At 43.0% G+C, this 18,241-nt stretch overlaps 1 protein-coding gene across 4 annotated transcripts in view; it reads right to left on the bottom strand.

The window, feature by feature from the left end:
- The window catches only part of Wdr72 (WD repeat domain 72), a 185,623-nt gene that overhangs the window by 129,594 nt on the left and 37,788 nt on the right, over positions 1-18,241 (bottom strand). For all 4 annotated transcript variants that reach the window (XM_085689386.2, XM_048424310.3, XM_087905376.1 and 1 more), the window contains 4 exons: positions 17,739-17,880; positions 16,425-16,673; positions 14,007-14,227; positions 11,469-11,664 (listed from right to left, as the gene is read on the bottom strand). In XM_085689386.2, the coding sequence (XP_085545512.2) occupies positions 11,469-11,664; positions 14,007-14,227; positions 16,425-16,673; positions 17,739-17,880 (808 nt within the window). The remainder of the gene's footprint in view (positions 1-11,468; positions 11,665-14,006; positions 14,228-16,424; positions 16,674-17,738; positions 17,881-18,241) is intronic.

The raw sequence follows: 18,241 nt of genomic DNA, 5'->3' as shown, positions 1-18,241 counted from the left end.
TATTTCTAGCTAACAGAGAATGTCGCTCACTCTGTATGCCTTGCACTCTGATACCAGGTATATTTATTTTTTTAATTTTAAAATAACCATCTTAGATTTTATCCCCCGTGCATCTTATTGAAGGTTAACTGACTTATTGGCTGCAATGGCCCTGAAGACATTCCAGTCCATCATTTATTTGCTTCTGGCATCAGTTCAGGTAATTAGGTCATTATCTTGCTGAGTTGATCTAGAGTTTTTCCTGGAAAGATGAAGCATATTGGAAAAGGCAGAATTGAAGTGTGCTCTCCCGGATAATGTGCTGAGTGAAGGGCAAAGTCTATGAAGGGGCCTGATGTTTCTGTTTTGTCTCATTTGTATTCGGAGGAGGAGGATTTAATAGAGAGGAAAGAAGGGTTTGACTGCAATCAGTACTTTGCTTTGGGCACATGATGAGTGAATGCAGGGTCAGTGGAATGTGGAGTTTGTTTGGAAGGATCGAGGCCCAGGATACTGTCATTAGAATCTACCTATTAAAGTCAACACTATATCCATACTCAGGTGTGCAAAAAATGTCCTTTAAACTTTTCTCCCTTTAATTCCATAGATTCTCTCACTCCTGGAGTCTTTATAGACTCTTAGGCTTGAGCTCCAAGAAAATACGCAGAACCCTATAAATCATCCCCAGTGCCCCTCGATCTTATCCAGTCTTGTCCCATGGGACTGTGATGTCATAACAGTCCAATGGTCATTAAATTTCTAATTCCTTGACCTCAGAGGGAGACCCTTCAATTAGGCCAGTTCTCATTAGTTGACCTTTATTTTTTTTCTTTTTGTATGTGTTTATGTATACAAGCATGTATGTGTTTATGTGTGCTTACAGACAGAATCCAGAGGTAGATTTAAGTCTCTTCCTCATTTGCTTTTCTACCTTCCCACTGGAGACAGCGTCTCTCACTGAAGCTGGAGCTTGTTGGTCTGGCTAGATTGGCTGGTCATTTGAACCCTGGTTCTCCTCCTGTCCCTGATTTTGCATCGCTGGCATGCAGGTGTATAGTGCCATGCCTGGCTTTTTAAATGTACTGGAAATCTAAGCTCACTTTCCTGGCTGCATATCTCCCCAGCCCCTAATTGAACCGCTAGTTGAGCCTGTGGAGAGCAGCTGTTGCAAGCATGGAGGTTGTGCCTTTATTTTAGCCCTGTGAGAGCCAAAGCCTTGTAGGTAGTGGCAGCCACCTGCACTGCTATCTGCGGGACTGAGAGGTACTAAGCTAAAAATTTTAAGCTATGAAGTTTGAAGTTATCTGCGGTGGGAAAGCAATACAGTCCGGGCTCCTGATGGCATATCTACCTGGACTCGAAACTATGATTCTTTTTTTCCAATAATTTTCTCATGGAAACAAATTATTAAATGCATAAAAGCATCAAAATATAAAAAACGTGCATCTCAGTTACATTTTTAAAATTTCAGAAAGTAATTCCATCTCCTGTCTTACACTCTTTTTACAACAAGCCACAGAGCCATTCAATAAATAACTACAGATGAGAAATCATGTGCCAAACCAACATGTTCATTTTATAACACTCTCTTTCTGGAAGAATTGTAAGTAAGACATAAAATATAGCTTTTGTTTGCTTTTTATTCTTTTGCTCTTCAGTTCTCATTATCACTAAATCTACCATTATCTACCATTTGTTTGAAGAGAGGTCTCCCGTGGCCCAGGCTGGCTTCAAACTTATTATGCAGCTGAAGATGACCTTGAACTTTGGAGATTTCTGCTTCCATCTCTCAAGTGCTGGGACTAGTGGCATGCATCCTCAGACCCCATTCATGTGGTGCTAAGGATGGAACCCAGGGCTTTGTGCATGCTACGCAACCCCTCTATCAACCAGCTATGGTGTGGGAGAATTGTCTGTATTCTGTCAATTATGCTTTAAATAAACGCTGATTGGCTGGTAGCCAGGCAAGAGGTATAGGCAGGAAAACCGAACAGGAAGTAGAGGTGGAGCAATGAGAAGAGGTGTATTCTGGGAAGAAGGAAGCTCTTTCCGCAGTCCTGCCCAGACACCAAGGAAGCAGGATGTGACCTGCCCCTCTGAAAAAGGTACTGAGCCATGAGGCTAACATAGATAAGAATAATGGGTTAATATAACTTATAAGAGCTAATACAAAGTCTGAGCTAATGGACCAATCAGTTTATAACTTTTATAGATCTCTGTGTGATTTTCTTTGGGGTCTCTTACTAGCTGTGGGAACTGGGCAGGACAGAAACCCCAACAAGCAGACTCTCATATTACACAGCTATATTCTCAGACCCGAGTGTTATTTAATTCTTAAATCAATCCAGGAACGAAACCGGGGGATAGAAAAGATGAGTGACAGGGTATTTGTATGATCCTGTAGCAGAGACGGCATGCCAAGGGGGTGGGGATACTTGGTGCTGAGTTTAAAGGATGTAGTGAATGGATGGTGATAGGGAAAAGGGGTTAAAAGGAAAGACTTGACTGCAAGGTAATCAGCTGGGAAATCTGCCGATAACTCCCACAAAGGATGATGAAGACCCCAATCCATCAACTCTTAATTTTTAAACATTTCCCATACCCCTAAAATTATTTAATTTCCTTTTTCACTGGTAGTGTGCACATTTCTTTTCAAATGATTCAAGTTTATCACTGAACATGGTTGATAAAAGTGGGAGAAAGATAGTTCCCTCTATGGCCAGGTACCTTTGAGGGGCTCTGAACTAGATAAAACCATGGACAGTTTTCTTGTTATTTGACCAGAGTATTACATATTGTCCATCTTCTGTAACAGAGAGATGGCGGCTGCTTAGGGGATCCCCGAGTTCTTTCTATGGCACAGACAAAGGAACACTGGGGGAAACAGAAGACCAAGCTACTGAGAAAGGGAAAGCAACAGCTTTACCCTTCTGGAGGGGAGGAGCCTTAGGCTGGGAGTGCCTAAAGGGAAGTCGGTGTGGGTATTTAAAGGGTCCACTGGGTCCTGTGCCTTCCCATGAATCCTCCCACAAATTGTTCTCTTTTGGAACAAGAAGCTGGCGGTTTGGGGACTGGCTTTCACTGGTCGACCTATGCTCCTCTAACTTCCTTTTATTTCCATCACTTGTGTTTACCCAGTCATAACCTCTGCTGCTGAATTTAGTTCATCACATCTGCCCAGGTAGGACCTTACCAAACCATCCTCCCAGCCATGATTCTTAGCATCTTAGGTCTGTTAGCGCACCTGGGATTTCACACTGCCAGCTGTGGAAGCAGGTCTAAAGGCTTCTAAGCATGAACAACACATCAGAACTGGGTCTTTGCAAAGAATGGGGGAAATGGGTGGGACGATCTATCGACAAGGCAAAGATTAATAACCAATATTATTTTTCGACATGGAACGTCAAACCCAACAACAACCCCTCAGTTCAGTCCTCTGCTCACCATGACAAGGACTTGACCTCTGTCCTAATTTTCACTTGGTTCATTCCAGAAACATCAAAGACCTCTCCCATCTAATCTTAACACATGTGAATGGTAGATACTGGATATTATCGATGCACCCAGACTAATGAAGTTAAGTCCAGTGTCTTTTATCTTGTGGCCAAGTCAGAGAAGCTGCATCCCCACCCCCACCGCGTGCGTGCCCTCAGCCCCCATCATTACAGCCCACTGAGTCTTGCTTTCCAAGTCATTTCTGTGGCTGCTGGGAAGGTAAGGGTAACGGAAAGAAGGAAGCCTGGGGAGGGCAGATGGCTCCTCTGGGCTTCTTTCCACTCTGCACTGTAGCCGGGAGTCCTGCTAAGGTACCAAGTGTCCATGTAACACATGTGTAGAAGCAGCTTCACTAGGATGGAACTGCCTGAGATTCTGCCACATGAGGCCCCCGCACATCAGATGTGGATGTGTGACAACACACCCAGCCAGCACTCTATCCCCAAGTGCAGCCTGACCACAGGAACTGCTGAGAGTGAGTACAGCTTGAACTTTCTTTACAAAGCAAAATCCAGGAAGGCAGCGACTGCTGAATGGATTCAACAAGGGTGGGGGGTGGAGAGAAGGAGGCATTAACTGGTGAAAAGCAGACAGCGTTTGTTTTCATAATTAGAATGACATCGTATTGATTTTCACGTTTGTTTCTGAGCACACAAAATGTTCTAAAGATGTCTTGCAAACACCGCAGTACTATGTCCAATGTATTATGCCGGGAGAACCAAAAGAAAGGGTTAAGTAATAGCTCAATTAAATTTTGTATGTGTAAATAAACCCTCTTTCTCACACACATACCCCGAAACAATCACATGCACACATACACACTGACATAGTCACACACACAGAAAGCGGTAAAACAAAAATTAAACCTGTGTGATTTAACTCTCCACACTAACGTTCTTACCCCCTCTCGGCTCTGTCCCTTACCTAAGAGATTAAATTTTGCTTGATAAATATTCAGTTGCTAAATCTCAAAGTTCATGTTCCCAGCTGTGTACCTGCCCATGCACTCGTGATCACACACACAACTCCAAATTACAGTGTTGTTGGGATAACTAGGGCCAAGGAGAAGAAAGTGAAGATTCAAAACCGGGTTTCACAGCAAAAACAGACATTGGATAATAACCCCAGTAATCATTATGATAAAGGAAAACAATCTTAGACGAGGTGGCATAAGGAAATCCTTGCCCTGCGCTCAAACGCATCCTCCTTTTCCTTTCTAAAAGCAATCATCTCAAGGGGGTGCCATCTGCAATCTGCCACAACAAAACCAAGCAGCTTTGGGAAAATGACACAGAGGGACACCGCTCCTGGCAGGATGCTGCGCGCTCTGAGCCCGCCTCTACCATGTGCGCAGTGGACGTTAAACAAGAGCCCTGCTGACAAGGCATTCCGTGTGCTGTAGCTTTACTACTTTAGCTAGACAATGGTGACCTTGGGACGAAACCGAGCCAATTATCCTCAGAGTGGTACCTTTAGCCATGGGGCTTTTCTCAATGTTTTCCTTTTACGTCATACTAAACCATTGTGCTCCATGGGGGACTAAAAACTTATGTACTAAAAATTTGTTTTCCCAGAGCCAACTTGTATGCTACTCTGTCATGGTAAAGTTTGAACTTAGCCACAGATTCTACGCTATTGGAGCGAATATGACCATTGATCTGGTAAACTATGGACCCCATGTATTCCTCATGGTTTTTACTCCATACACTTCCAAGGCAAAGCATTGTATGTATTTGGAAAATATGGCCTATTAGTTTTTAGTTGGCAAAAATTCATCTCTCATATATTTTTCCTTTTTCTTCTTCTCACCAATGAGGCTAACCATCTTTCTGCAGATGGGGGAGGGTGGGATGAAGAGAGTGACGCCCTGTCTCTGGCTTGAACAGCAGGACAGCTGTCGTGTTTACTGGACAGTTACGTGGCTTCTGGGGATTCGAACTCTAGTTTCCTTGCTGTGGGTCTTTAACCATTGATAAGAGCTTTAACCACTGAACTACCTGACAGCCTAGAATCTTTATTAATTTTTTAAATTTATTTATTTATTAAAAATTTCCACCTCCCTTTTCCCTCCCCCTCCCCACCTTCCCCTCCCTTTCTAGTTCTAAGAGCAGTCAGGGTTCCCTGCCCCGTGGGAAGTCCAAGGTCCTCCCCGCTCCATACAGGTCTATAAAGGTGAGCATCCAAACAAACCAGGCTCCCACAAAATCAGTCCATGCAGTAGACTCAAAACCCAGTGCCATTGTCCTTGGCTTCTCAGTTAGTCTTCATAATTCTTACTATTTCCACCAAAACTATGAAAACAAACCCCCTAATTAGACAGCAACATTGAAGAGCCAAAGGACTTTCCAACGAGTGCAAAAAAAAAAAAAACCAAACAAACAAAAAAAAAAACCCACCACACATTATGGAAAGAAATTATGAGGCTGGCGATTTACTACCAATGGCAGAACCAATTTCAGCATTGTTTCTTTCCCGGACTTGGGAATCTGCTTGAACCCTGTTACACTGCAGCTTCCCCTGCTTTCCTGTTGGCTGTCGCTTCTGCTGTCTCAAAGCTTCTGCTGTGAGAAATCAGATGACCAGAGCTGTTAGGACTACGTGTAAATTAAAAGCCACATTCTGAGAGATAACCAGAGACCCTCCTTCCCAAGAGTACAGAGCAATCTCCCAGAAGCTGCGCTCTCTCTCTCTCTCTCTTCCCAGCATTCTTATCTAACTCCTGCCTGATGGTTGCAACACGCTGGCTCCCATCTGCAGGAACTGTACCGTGTAATATCCAATGAAGGACAAATCGGAGTTCAGGAAGAGACATGTGTCCCCAAACAAGGGTGACACCCAGGCAGCTGCCTTAGACACACAGAGGCTGTCTCACCTCTGTTTCCTCACTAGTGAGTGGATAGTGGCGATCCCAAACCTCCACAGTCAGTAAGGCAGACTGAACTAAGAATGAGCTGCTACAAAGAAAATATTTCAGTGTGTATGGGTGATGTATTTGTTCATGTGTGTGTTTGCAGGTGCATGTACATGTATGTGTAGATGTATGTGGCTTGGTGGTCTGAGGCTGTTTTTAGGTGTCTTCTGCAATTTCTCTCCATATGTATGCCAAGGTACAGACCTGGAGTAGAGGGCAAACTTGCAGTCTGTGCTTTTCTTCCACTGTATGACATGTGGTTGAAATCAAGTCATCAGACTTGGCCACTGCTTTGCTTGTTTGCTTCCTACTTAGTCACCTCAATGCCCGATCATCTTAGTTTTGGAGGCCGAGTCTCACTGCACACGGAGTGTGTTCATTTGACTAGGCTGTCTGTCCGACAAGCCCCAGGGACTCTCCTGTCTCCACCTCCCTGGACAGGGGTTCCAATCACATGCCGTGCCCTGATATTTCTTCCATGGGCTCTGGAAATAGAAGCCCTGGCCCTCGTGCATGTGCAGCAGGCACTTTACTGGATGAACTCTCCTTGCAACCCCAACAGTATCCATTAAGAAGAGCAATCGTTATGTCTCAGGCATACTAGCCACAGCTGCCTGCTGCCTGGTTCTATTTCATTGAATAAAGTTTTATTGAAACACAGCCTTGTTCATACTGTAAGTATTGCTTACAGATTCTCTGGAGTGACAAGGGCAATGTCAGAAGTCACAGGAGAAACCATAAGGCCTTAAAGCTGAATATGTTTTACAATTCGGCCCTGTGTTGAAAAACTACTGAACCATCCCATCAAGAAATGTTTTATCTTTCAGCAAATAAGATTTCATTTGTTCCCCCACAAAAAAATAATTAAAAGGCTCACTGTGGTCTATGTTCTAATAGCAGCATGAATTGGGCAGAAAACATGCAGGAATAAAAATAACCAATATATTAACAACACACAAGAAATTCAAAGAATAGTTTTCTTTCTGCCCTGCAAATCTGTTACTGTAAACATGGAAGCCCTAAGAAATACACCAAAATTAATGTCTAAAAGGAATAATTAGCTCAGAGCTGAAAATTATTTCTGGTGTGCACGTAGGGGAAGAATGGGTAATGCATTACTCCTATTGTGTCAGCCAGGCAGCAGTGAGACCCAGAGTCCTCAGTGCCAAACACACTGTGGGAGCACAAATATTAATCAAAATGACATCTCCAATTTTTCCCCTTCCTAATCAGGCCTAAACATCACGGGACATCCAGTAGATCAATAAGTAAAACTGGAAGCTCTCAGCACTCGACGCTGTAGCTCTGCCCTCAGACAGGACAAGAGCCTTCGGTGTTAACCAACAATCCCCTATTCTGGTCATCCAGGAGGTGAGCATGTCCACCTATGACCCCAAAGCATCACCCAGACATGCATCCAGCCATGCCACCTGTCACAGAAAGAAAGACCGCTTACAGTTTCAGCATGAAATCGGCATGGGAGTGTGACTCTAGGATATGTCTTTTCTTTCCAGGCCCCTTTCCTTGATTTCCTCCCCATTGATACTTGCTTTCCCCCCTCCTCTGGGCTTTGGAGGTGTGCCGGTGCTGGGAAGTGTCTGACTCACTTCAGTCAATTGATTCCTCCTTTGTGTTTCCAGGAGGCTGAATACTGGAACAAAGAACACATCCAGTCACGTGATTCGAACCCAGTCGAGTGAACTGCACAACCACAGGAGAAGGGACAAAGGCCCAGAAAAACTCCTGGAGTCGAAAAGGCATTGTCCTCCCTCCCTCTCCGGAGGCATCAGCTTTGGGACCCTGTGGGATGTGTGGAGTAGAAAGCTCAGGGTTGCTTACAGCCAGGCATCAGAGAGGCAAGGACTGTTGGTGCTGGGAGCTCCATCCTCCGGCCACTGAACATGTGATATGACACTCACCCATCCATTCCTTAGTTCACTTAACTGTGTGCCAGGCACATCAGTGAACAGGCACATGCTATTTCTTCCGCTCCTCTTAAACAGTTTCGGTCTTAAACAATGGTTCCTGCTCCCTAACATGAGAAAACACACGGAAAACCTCCCTGACTCCATCTTTCCACCTTTATATAAACAGAATAAAATTAAGAAATAAAGCATGCGAAAGATGATAGTACTACTTTAGCTGACATCAGGCTTGGGAAGGGGAAGATAATCCCTTACATCTTAAGTAAATAGGACTGGAGAGATGGCTCAGAAGTTAGGGCAGCTGACTGCTCTCCTAGAGGACCTGGGTTTGATTCCCGGCACCTTCATGGCAGCTCGAAATCATATATAACAGTAGTTCCAGGAGATCTGACCCCTCTCCTGACATCCACAGGCATGTGGTACACAGGCATATATGCTGGCAAAACAGCCATACTCATAAAAGAAGCATATACAAACCTCAAAGGGGAAAAACTGTAGAGACTAAAGACAACCCTCAACAAAGTTGCCAGACCCAAGGCTAAAAGAAATTAGGCAAACTAATTCTAGTTTAAAGGAGATTAGAGGTCTGGTGGTCATTAGGATGGAATTTGGGGAAAGTGAGGGACATGTCACCCATATGAAGACTCAGATAGATATAAATAATACTACTTCCAATCCTGAGTGAATTCCTAAATTGAATTGATATTGTTTAAAAACAAAAGGGACAACAACATAGTTAAAGTAGTTAACAAAAGATAAATATCCTCATTTGGAACAAATATCCCATAGGTCAGTTTGACAGCAAACATGTGCTTATCTGATACAACACATCTACAGAAACAATATTCATAGGCAATTCTAAGAGACTCATGCATTAAAATATGTTCTATCTATGACAGTTACTACATCGACCATTGTCCATTGGACAGCCCAGCTCAGCCATTCCCACTGCCTGTGTCCTGCTCTGTGCTCACTGAGGCTGATGCCAAGGACCAGACCTGATGTCTAGTGGGGTTAAATAATGAAGGCTGTTATTAAGAGGATGAGAATCACTTCATTGCCCTCCCTTCTTCAACCCTGCATGTCTGGTTGCAACATCCCCTGAACTTTCTGGTTTTTGGTTGCATTATGGTTACTTCTGCTTCATTTATTGGGGGTCGGAGGGTGGGGATGGAAGGTGGGGGTAGAGGTTCATGTTGCTGTCCATGCCCACATGTGAGGGAGTTCATCACTCATGCCCTGATTCCCAACCTACTCCTTCACTCCTACCTACACATTTACAAATTTTCCATTCATGAATTTCTAATCCTTTGACAAACATCAGTTGAATTCAGCTTCCTGCTGGAACTGTGATTGAAATATAACAGAGGCATCTGTTTATTGACAAAGGCGATAGCTTTTATAGGACGCAAGTTCTCAGAGCGAGGTGGAATCGTTTCTTTTAACTTTGTAGTAGAACCAGGAACATTTGGGAGTGACCACATAGTTCTTTACTTGTTCTAGATCCTAGTTTCTATGAAAAACAGGTTTGGTCACCTAATATCCCCACTCAAGTATGCAACTGCATACATGAATAAGCACTTATGGTTCACAGGAAAGAGCTTCACAGCCGCAGTTAAGAGGTACTATATTCTTTGATGATGATGGTGATGATGATTGATATTACTGATGACTTACTGCTTGTTTTCCAATGAGAGGAATGATTTGATTTAATCCAGTATGATTACATCTGTTCCACAGACAAGCTTTGCAGATAGGCCAGGTGAATTGTCCGTGACTAGTAGCTCTTGCCTATCAGACCCTGGAGCAGTCAATACTTTGGAATCTCTTCAACCCACTACATTCCCCTATCACTCAGAGCCTTAGAAAACACACAGATTTTTTAAAATTTTCCTAATTTGAGCTGAAAAGATGGCTCAGTAGTTAGGAGGTTTGACTGCCTTTGCAGAAGACCTGAATTCAATTTCCAGCACCCGTGTGTTGGAACCCAGGACTCTAACTCCAGTCCCTTGGGATCCAATGCCCTCTTCTGGCCTCCTCCGGTACTAAACGCACAAGACACACAAGCATATACCTAGGCATAATACACATAAAAGAAAAGAAAAAAGCGATAAAATAAAAATTATCATGCTTTTGGATTTATTGTGTGAAGGGTCACCAGAGACCTAGAACTGTCTCCTACTCCTTAGCTATGCAATTGTGCATATTCACACAGCAGGCGTGGCGTGCCCCATCAGTACAGTAATGACTAGGATCTCTCCTCTCTACAGCACAAGTTGTAAGGATTAAATGAGAAAATGAACACCGAAGCCATCAGAGCTGTTAAACTCGAAACTCTGGTATACAAATCACCATCATTAGCCCACAACAGTCAAAGGGAGAGAAGACTGCAATTCTTTGGGCAAAGTCTAAGTCCAAACTATATTAGGAGCTCCCCAGCCTGTTAACAACACCCAACTCAAAACTACCACTGCTGATCTATCAAAGCCATGCAATAGGTCCCGTGGAACGCACTCCCAAGAGATGGGTGCTGACTCATATTCGGTAATTACACCTCCTTTATTTGGTGTGTTTCCAGGCCTTTCTGAAATCTGTTATTCTGTCTCCAGACACCTAATCAAACTTGAAAAGAAAAAGAAAATCCCTTCAGTGTTCAAAACACACAACCCCTCTGGTGTGATATGAAAAAGTTCAGTTGAACTACTTAGTCTTCAGTTTCCCTGACTCAAGTTTTTTGGAGTTTTTATAATTAATTATATTCCATTATTACTCATCATCAATTAGCTCAAAATGTTGCTGAGTTGGTGACTGTGCTGAAGAAGGCAGAATTTAATGATAATTTGAGACCAGTAGGACACTAAATTTCTCTCTTGTTAATAATTAAAGTAGATAACTTATGTTTTTATTTATAGCTTCCAGAAATATCCGGCTCATTCCTGAGCTCTGCCCTGTCAGCTAATCATCATCTGGTCAGGATCTGACTTCGGCCACCGTGTTTTATCTCCCACACTTCCACTGCAGCTATAAATGTAGCCCAACCCAAAGTGAAAACAACTGAGGTCATCACTGTGTGAGGTATGGAACTTTCCATCCAGACAAACGCTTGCACACCCCCGACAGACGGACAAAGGAGAGCGAGGGCTCACCTCTCTGCTCACCTGTTTCAATCTCCCAGATATAGACAGAGTCATCTGTACAACCAACGATTAGAAAGTTCTCCACTGGGTGCCATCGGACGGTCCTCACAGGAAAAAGGTGCTTCCGGGCGCGCAGGAGGCACTGTCTCCCTTCCAGGTGAAGGAGAGCCACAGAGTGGTCGCCACACACACAGCAGAGGATCTGCTCGTCACTTACCTGTAGAAGCACAAGAGACTTACAGAAGCAAAAAGCTGTATGCTACCTAATGAGAGAGTTAGCCCTCCCCGCCCCCCACAATCAGACATGCACACACTGTTCTGCAGTACCTATTTACAAGAATGCATTTGCGCATTAAACAGAATTTCTTCACAGGGCACTCATGAATCAGCTGTAGACAGAGAGCAGAGTTTCAACTCCCCAACTCACCAGAAAGGTCACGAGACAGGCGTGAAAGGGAAAGGGCACAGCCAGATCCTCTTGTAAGACAGTGAAGGGTTCCCATCACTCAGCAGAGGCAGGCAGCAATGCTGATGTCGGAAACAGTGCAGAACACAATAAACCCCAGACCTCATTTGTCACCACAAAAAGAAGCTATTTGTGAACACAAACTTAGGCCCAAGGGTATCGAGAGCAGAGACTCTCCACTTAAAGCCTCAAAATGTGATTTGGTTCGGTTCCCAGAACTCCACAGTTTCTAATCCAAACAGGAAACTTAGTGCAGACACAGTCTAAAACAGGCCAGCGTTAGATGGCCGCTGCTGAAGGTGCTCCCTCGAAAGTACAAGGGCATAAGGAGTTTTACAGCCCTGACGACTTGGGTCAAAGTCATCAGTGGTCACCTTCACCACCCAACTTAGGAAACTAATTGATAAAATGAAAAAAAATTAACAAAGTTAAGAAGTGATGCAGGGACGCAGCAGTGAAGAACACTTGCCTAGCATGCACACAGCCCTGAATTAATCCTTAGTACCATGTGGGGGCTGCTGACCTATCCAAAATGGTAGCTGGAGCACTGATGGCCAGTCACTGTGCAGAGACTGGGCAGCATGCCCCCCCCACCAATTTTAAGGAAACTAAAAAAATCCTGAGGGGAAAACAAAGTCACAAAATGGAAGATGTGATACATCTGAAGGCTAGACCTTAGAATGGGTCAGATGTCATAGCTCCCCAGATATCCTACCTTGTGGAGAAATGCTATACTCCACAGCTCCTGGAATGTGAGCCTCCAAGTGATCCAGAAACACACACAAGCACACAGACATGCACATGTATGCATGCATGCAGACACACACACAAACATGCACAGGCACACACAGATACACAAAGAGACACATGCACGTACCCCCAGCCACATATCCACAAGCACACACACATACACAAACACACACACATATACAAACACAAGAATATAAATCAAATGGTCATGCATAAACACAGGCTGGATGACTCACACTGGGTTGATCTAACCCTGTTTCCTAAACATTTGAAAGTTAGAAGACGAAATGGTGTATAGGAAAAGAGGCAGAATTTTAGAACAGTATGTCTTGGAGGTAGAAACAATATTTCTGAATTCATAGTTTAAGTTCTATTGAGCCCCCTGCTAATGTCCACTACATTCTTTCAATAAATCCCTTTTGTATCTGACTTGTTTTGATTGGATTCTGGTCCTAGCAGCTACATCACCTGTGGCTGGAGCAAGAGGCTAAGAGAACGGGAGAGAGACAGACTTGAACTTTTGTCCTGGAGCAGATAAGAGAAAAGGATTGAAAGGAGCAGGAAAGAACCTTGGGAATAAAATATATTCCACATTATTCCAAATTCCACATTAGAAGTTTCTGAAACAGCATTTTACTGTTTAGTTTAATCCTTAGTGATCGAGAAATACGTTTCTTCATGTCTTAGCCCAAAATACAGTGTCAGTTTCTCCATGTCTATACTCTATGGACATAATTTTATAAGCCAATATAACTTACCAAACACCTTATCTACAATTGCCATATACCTTTTTTGCCCCAAAATCTAGTTCACACTTTAACAAGGACCTCAACTTTTTGTTAATAACTGAATTTAAGTTGATGTCTCATGAGAGGACAAGCATTATCTATATTTCCTTTTCCTCACAGATTGATTTTTAGAAATTCAGTATTTGTCAAATGTTCACCCAGTGCTTATTAAGGAAATCAAAGCTAAACTTTAATTTATATATTCCTACATTCTTTGACTCGCTTTTGCATAATCTTTGAAACTATTTTTAAAAAATTAGGACAGAACTAAGGAGAAAAAATGATTACTTCATGCATTATTAAGAGTATTTTTATAAAGCTATAATTGAGTCAATGTTTACTTTAGCAGCATCGTTTGTGTGACATATTATAACAAAAATAAAAACCATATTGAAAAGTTAGTGAGAAGCAAACTTGTCCAAAGCAGCTAGCTAACTGTGGGCAGACAGAATGTGCGTATTTTGTTTGTTTGTTTTCTACTTGTGTGAATACAGGGTTTTGTTGTCGTTTGCTTTTTAACTTGTGTGTTAGGTTTTACTCTCTATATTCACTTACTTTCAGGTTCTCTGGTGGCATCAAAAGTCTTGTTACTGGACCAGCTTCCAAAGAGAACGTGTGCAGAATTTCTTCCCTAAAAATATCCCACAGGATCACACAGGAGCCTTGATCCCCAGACACCATCCAGCTTTCGTCTAATTTTGAAGCAAGGCCGTGAGGGTAAAGTAACGAAGTCACACTCTGGTGATGGCCTCTGAGAAGTGTATGACAGGGGGGATCTGGAAAGTGGCCAGACACCAAGTATCACAAAGTTACTTTTAAGGTAATTCTAAGATTTTCGTTTCACACGTTTTTAATACATGCACACAGTTGCCTAAGAAAATTACTCGGCAGCCTTGGTATACCATCTCAAAGAGCTAATTGCCTCCTCTGAAGCTAGACCAAGCTTTGACCGAGGCAGGAAGCTTGGTCATTCAAAACTATTTGCTGATGACTGCTGACATGCTATAGTGTGAGGGAACTAGTCACTTACCCCTTCTTCACTTGAGCGGCCAAGTTAAATTTAACAGAGAAGAAAAGCAAATGCCACAGGACATTTTTCTACAGATGTTTGAAACGGTCAAGTTCTACCTCGTTTCCATTGCTTCCAGACAATGGATACCAGACTCGAATAGGTCATCAACTCCTTCTGTCGAAAGCGAGGCACAATGTTTAAGCTTTGGTACTGAAGGAGTCAGCACCTTACCTGTGAGCCAATCACTTCCTACATGTGCTGCCACAGCTGTGGACATCTGCTCCTTTCTTCTGACTCACAGATTCTACCCACCTCTTTAAGGTACGAGCAGTAATCAGCCTCACATTGGACAGGCTGGTGGGTGAAGTGAATATATTCTTGGCACAATGCCTGGCGCCTGGGAAGCATGGGAAGCCTGGGGGCATATGGGCATGTGGGCATGTGGGCTAGTGACCTTCCAAGACAGATCTAAACTGGAATTCAGGTCTCCTGATGAACCATGTCCCTTGCCACTAGCCCCTGCTGCTCCTTCCATTGCCACTCACATTTTCCAAACTAGAGGCGACCCTTTGCCACGTGCATTATTTGAACTGAAACAGAATCTCCTCAAAGATCTGTTATTTTGTTCTGCTTCATATTCTGACCTTAGCAAGCTGCGATGAACGTTAGTTCAGAAGCTGTCAGTCAAGTGCCGGTTTCTGTTTGTTTTCTCGATATTAGGATAAATCGGCCTAGATTAAAATGTCCCCAGTCGCCGCTTTCTTTAATGGCAGCTGTTTACCTACTTATTATCTCTCCTGGCATGGCTGCCATTTACTCCGCTGCCGCCAACCGCAAGTCACTCACACTCAGTGAGTGGTTCAAGTGCGAGAAAAGAACGGAGACTACATGAGGTTCTAATTGAAAACTGTACAAAACAAATAACAACAACAACAACACTGAGGATGTGGAAGGCCCTAGGTTTGATCCCCAGCACTGCAGGGAAAGAAGAAAAGAGGTTCATTTGGAGGAATTCCACAGTTGAATGCTTATCGAGTATGCGTGATGCCCTGAGCTGAACCTCTCAAAAAGAAAAAGGAAAAGAAAAAAGCCACGGGCAGACAATTTTACTAGATATTCTAAAGTTGCCACCCCATCTAATCTTCCCTCTCCTTATATGACAACTCATTGTATAATGACATTTATTTAGCAGGTATTGTCATCATGCAAAGAGAGGAATAAGAGCACAGACTTCATTACTAGGAAATACAAATAAATATAGGAAGATACAATTTTATTCCTCATTGGTGAAGATTTAAATGTTTTTAAAATGCAAAAGGTGGTCAACATTTGGGGGAACACTTGCAATTTCACAGGTTATTATTTGGGTATTCCTGTATATACTGATACAAGTTTTTTATGGAACCATTCGAATAGCTTAATTTTCAAAATCAAAATCACAAACTAATATTGATGTGGTCATTCAAGGATAATCAATTCTAAACCTTCCATAGTAGCAAAAGGCTGAAAAGCTTAGGCATCAATTAACAAAAGGGCTTTCAACCTAAATTCTGATTATTATTCATCATTTGTAATGAGCTCATGAAGAATGAGCACCAGAAATATTTTATTAATATTTATTCAATAATAACTCAGAATGCATCTGTTTTTGGTAATAAAAACACTGCTCACAGTGTGCTAGTTTGCATGTGTACATGCACACCTAGGCATACCAATTCAGTAAGTATAATGAAACTATTATGTACAGTGTCCTTTAAAGTGGTACGAGAAGCTTCTGGTGGGACTGTACAACTCTCTGCTCAAGCCTTCACAAACCTATGTATATGTTTAATTTAGCATTAGATCATGCACAGATTTATCTGCAAATGCCATCAAAGGTCTGAGGCCTCTGAGTCTCTTTTGGCTAGCCCGTAGAAGGCTAGATAATTTAAGTAAATGGGTGAAGGAAAAAAATCAGTCACCTTTCCATAAAGAGTCCCCTTCTAGAAGTCCTGCTTTGGCAGCATTCAGAGCCTTTGTGATGAAAATGGTCCCGTCCTCACAGCCACAGACGAGCTTATCAAGATTTGGAATGTACTCTGATGAGGTGATGGTTGCTGTCATTCCCATCTCATCTCTGGACCCAGAGAAATGGTCTGCGATGCTCTGCGACACTGTTTGATGCTTATCAAAATTGTCCTGTAGCGTCCAGGTGGTGGTTATTGGAATTTCTGAAAGGAGCACACGCACGGGGAAAAGTTGGTTTATTTATTCATAAGAGATATAGAAAGTCTAGTAAAGATGTCATCTTTTTGGTAGGAAAGCTCAGCCACATTCAGAACGCCGGTCTGTAACTCTTGGGATGCTCAGCTGAAGGTCATTTGAATTATGTTAGCTGTATTTGTGCATCAGATCCACAAACTTAAACTACATCTGTTCTTATATTGGTATTACATCCCTGGTTGCTTGACAGAATGTCTCACAAAAGAAACTTAAGGAAGGAAGGATTTATTTTAGCACAGAGTTCAAGAGCATGGTCCAGCATGGTGGGGAAGTCACGGCTATGGGAGCTCCCGGCAGCACTCACACTGCGTCTGCACTTAGGAAAGAAAGAGATGAACATGGTGCTCAGCTTGCTCTCTTCCTTTGGTCTAGGACTCCAGCTCATGGAATTGTGCTGTCCCCATCTGAGACCCTTCCTCCCACCTTAGTTAACCTGGTCTAGAGACTTTTCAGAGACACGCGCAGAGGTGTGTCTTCCAGGTGATTCTCAACCCTGTAAAATTAGCAGTCTTTAGTTAACACAGTATCTAATGGCAAGCATCTGTGAAGACTCTTCACTGCTCTTGTTTGAAGTCCTCTATGACTCAATGTAAAAGTCTCTGAATTGATCACGATTAGTTTTCAGATAACAAGACCAGAAACTGAAACTTTGGGGGCTAGAGAAACAGGTCGGCAATGAAGAGTGTGTACTGCTTGTCTAGAGGACCCAACTTCAATCCACAGCACCTACATCAGGTAGCTTACAGCTACTACCTCTAACCCCAGCTCCAGAGGGAATCAGACACCACTGGCTTCTGTGGGAACCTGCACCTGCATGCATATACTCACAACAGGCATATACACAAAATTTTAAATAAGAAGAAAAAAGAAATGGAAAGTGGCAAGTGGATCACAGCTTTAATCCACTGTTTGGGAGGAGGAAGCAGGGAGAGCTCTTTGAGTTTGAGTTCAAGGCCAGCTTGGTCTGTCTAATGAGACACTGCATTGGGCCGTGGGGGACAAAACTATCTTACCTCTAGGAGAACCATCAAACTTAGATATGGGGACATCTGGGATATGCCACAATGTAATTCTTCCTGAGACTTCTCCAGAGAAAAGTACCTTGTAAAAAGGCTCCTTCCGTTCATTCATGTAGCCCATGACGAAACGCAGGCTCTGCAAAGGCAAACGTGAATGTGGTGTAGGTAATATGGTCATGATATGGTAATGGCACAGGTGAGATGGTAATACTCTGACCACAGGGAAGAGAGAAGCAAGACTGTAAAGCCAAACTAAACCTTTTCCATCTGTTCACCGCTCTTTCAAAATCTGCAAGTGAATTAAATAAAATCATCCATGATTTAGGTAAAAGAAATAAAGAGCCTTGAATAAACATTATACATGAGCTCACAGGCTAAGCTCCAGAGAGCTGACATAAGGATCTAACCTTGGGTATGGCACTGGCAAAAGACCCACCTGTTTGTGTGTTCATACTTAGAGAATCAAAGCTGGGCAACTTCCCATTTAAAAGAGATTC

The sequence above is a fragment of the Myodes glareolus genome, chromosome 4, assembly GCF_982192425.1.
Source record: "Myodes glareolus chromosome 4, mMyoGla1.1, whole genome shotgun sequence".
NCBI lineage: Eukaryota > Metazoa > Chordata > Mammalia > Rodentia > Cricetidae > Myodes > Myodes glareolus.
This window is presented reverse-complemented; position numbering and strand designations above follow the sequence as displayed.